Source organism: Nymphaea colorata, chromosome 8 (genome assembly GCF_008831285.2).
Source record: "Nymphaea colorata isolate Beijing-Zhang1983 chromosome 8, ASM883128v2, whole genome shotgun sequence".
In the NCBI taxonomy this organism is placed as follows: Eukaryota; Viridiplantae; Streptophyta; class Magnoliopsida; order Nymphaeales; family Nymphaeaceae; genus Nymphaea; species Nymphaea colorata.
Window position 1 is genome coordinate 9,297,891 of NC_045145.1, and position 3,318 is coordinate 9,301,208.

The 3,318-nt window shown below is 50.1% G+C and overlaps 1 protein-coding gene across 1 annotated transcript; it reads left to right on the plus strand.

Annotated features, from left to right (window-relative positions):
- Positions 1-2,273: 2,273 nt before the first annotated feature.
- Positions 2,274-3,008, plus strand: LOC116259521 (uncharacterized mitochondrial protein AtMg00810-like). Its single transcript, XM_031637383.1, has one exon. The coding sequence runs from the start codon at positions 2,274-2,276 to the stop codon at positions 3,006-3,008; it is 735 nt and encodes a 244-aa protein (XP_031493243.1).
- Positions 3,009-3,318: the final 310 nt, after the last annotated feature.

Genomic DNA, 3,318 nt, shown 5'->3' on the forward strand with positions numbered 1-3,318 from the left:
GAAGTGGTGTTCGCAATGCTTGAACCACCAGAATGGCAAGATCGACAAGATACTGTCCTACTAAATGAGGAGCAGGTATGGCCGGAACTGCACGGGACCGAGCATGGCATGAAAACTATCGATGTCTGGTACCTGGATAACGGCGCCAGCAACCACATGACCGGAGACAAGGTCAAGTTTCGGGAGTTGGACGAGGCAATCACCGGTAAGGTGAAGTTCGGCGACGGCTCATCAGTGCAGATCATGGGTAAGGGTTCAATTCTATTTAGATGCAAAAATGATGATCAATGGCTGCTCCGGGAAGTATATTATATTCCAAGGCTTCGCAGCAACATCGTGAGTCTCGGGCAACTCACTGAGGCAGGCCACAAGGTGGTTATGTATGAGGACGAACTGGAGGTGTTCGTCAAAAATCCATGGCAACTGATCATGAAGGTGAGACGCACGTCAAATCGACTCTATCGTATCGACCTGCAGATTGCAAGGCCAGTGTGTCTCCTGGCGAACCTCGAGGATCCAGCATGGTTGTGGCATGCTCGTCTCGGCCATGTCAACTTTCAAGCAATGAAGATGCTTGTAAACAAGAAGATGGCAACCAGAGTACCGCCTATCTCTCATCCCGCTCAGTTATGCCGGGAGTGTTTGGTGGTGAAGCAGACGAGACAGTCGTTCCCGTCAGCAGCCAACTATCGAGCGAAGGAGCCACTCGAACTCTTGCACGCTGATCTTTGCGGCCCGATCACGCCACCCACCCCTGCCGGTAATAGCTATTTCTTACTAATAGTTGATGACTTCACTCGTTGGATGTGGTTGTGCATGATCAGAACAAAAGACCAGGCATGCTCGGCGTTTATGAAGATCAAGGCGCTGGCCGAGAATGCATGCGGGCATCGCATCAAGACGCTCTGGACCGATCGTGGAGGCGAGTTCCTCTCTCTTGAGTTCGCCAATGTGTGTGAACAGGCGGGCATTGCGCGACACCTCACTGCGCCATACTCACCACAACAAAATGGTGTGGTGGAGAGGAGGAACAGGACGGTGATGGCGATGGCAAGATCTCTCCTCAAGAGCATGAGCATGCCGGGAAGATTTTGGGGGGAGGCGGTACGACACGCAGTCTACCTGCTGAACCGCTTGCCTACGAAGGCCATGGGCGAGCGCACCCTGTATGAAGCTTGGAGTCGTAGGAAGCCGGATCTTGCACATCTTCGACTGTTCGGCTGCACGGCGCATGCCAGGGTGACAACACCACACCTCAAGAAGCTTGATGATCGCAGCAAGCCAATAGTGTATCTCGGCGTCGAGGATGGCTGCAAGGCACACCGATTATTCGATCCACGGCACGGGAGAATCCATGTAAGTCGTTATGTTAAATTTGAAGAAAATTAAAGTGGAATTGGAACATGGATGCAAGATGCAGTGATTCGTCGAATTTCACTGTTGAGGATGAATCACTAGTGGACAACTCAGTTGCAAGCGGACAAGCAGGAAGGTCGCTATCCATGGATCTAGGCTACCCTACTTCTTCATCGACACCGATGGGTGGCGAAGCAACGCCGGTGGTGACGCCGGCTCGGAGATTGCTGGCGGATGAAACTACCGCGACCTCAGAAATGGAGGATAGTAATGACGGACCCGTTCGGTATAGACATATCGATGATATCATGCGAGACACTCGGCATGTCGAGCTCGATGATGAAGACGTCGAAGTAGAGGCCATGCTTGCGGCAATAGAGGAGCCATCGTGTTACCAAGAGGCAATCGGCCAACCGGCATGGGTGGAAGCGATGGCCAAGGAGATGGAGTCCATTGAAAAAAGTTCGACCTAGACACTGACAACCCTACCGGTTGGAACCAAAGCAATCGGACTCAAATGGGTGTTCAAATTAAAGAAAAACTCAGACGGAGAGGTGATCAAGCACAAGGTCAGATTAGTCGCAAAAGGCTATGTTCAACGGCAAGGGATCGACTTCGATGAGGTGTTTGCACCAGTCGCCAAGCTCGACACCGTGCGAGTCATGCTTGCCGTCGCAGCCAACCGAGGGTGGCAAGTTCATCACTTCGATGTCAAATCAGCATTCCTCAATGGCGAACTTGAGGAGGAGGTCTATGTAACTCAGCCAGAAGGCTTCACGGTGAAGGACAAGGAGCATATGGTGCTCAAACTAAGCAAGAAACTGTACGGTCTTCAACAAGCACCTCGTGCTTGGAACACGTGGCTGGATTGAAGCTTGAAGCACCTTGGGTTCTCAAAGTGCGCACTTGAACAAGCCATGTATACGAGGGGAAAAGACCGCACCGGTATCATCGTCGGAGTTTATGTTGATGATCTAATTGTAACAGGGGAGGATTCGGAGGCAATCGCAGCATTCAAGCAACAGATGATGGCTGAGTTCGAGATGAGCGACCTCGGCCTGCTCACCTATTACCCTGGGATTGAGGTGGCACAAGGTGAAGACGGTATCTGGATCAAACAAGCAGCCTATGCCAAAAAGGTACTAATTCAATTTGGCATGCTTGATTGCAATCCTACTAAAATCCCTATGGAACCAAGGTCACAGTTGAACAAGGATCCCAAAGGACAATCGGTGGATGCAACTGAGTATCGACGAGTCATCGGATGTCTAAGGTATCTTCTCCACACAAGACCAGATCTTTTGTATGCTGTCGGTGTAGCTAGCAGATTCATGAAGAGACTGACAGTGATGCACCACAAAGCAGTGAAGCAGATTTTGCGTTATTTAAAAGGCACAATCAACTTCGGTCTTGTATACACCAAAGGAAAAGGAGAAGAGGTGATTATCGGGTTCACGGATAGTGACTTGGCGGGCGACGTCGATGACTGGAAAAGCACCGGAGGCATGGCATTCTATGTAAATGAAAACCTAGTCTCATGGAATTCGCAGAAGCAAAGACCGTTGCTCTGTCTTCATGCGAAGCTGAGTTCATGGCAGCAACTGCGTCAGCATGTCAAGCACTTTGGCTCAGAGGACTGCTGGCCGAGCTGAGTGGAAGAAAGCCACAGGCGGTGAAATTGTATGTGGACAATAAGTCCGCAATCGCACTGATCAAGAATCCAGTTTTTCATGGACGCAGTAAACACATTGATACAAAGTTCCATTTCATACTAGAATGTGTCGAAAGAAGACATATTATTGTGGATTTTGTACGCACAGATGAACAATGAGTGGATCTTATGACAAAGGCATTGCAAGTGGAGGAGCTCATAAGAACGTGTGGAGCTCGTGGGAAAAGTGTGAGTGCGTGAAGGAGTGAAAAGTGGAAACGGGAGAAAGTGTGTGCGGTTCCAAATCGTGG

Excerpts from the sequence above, each read along its gene's own strand:
- LOC116259521 (XM_031637383.1), top strand. The coding sequence starts at position 2,274 with ATGTATACGAGGGGAAAAGACCGCACCGGTATCATCGTCGGAGTTTAT.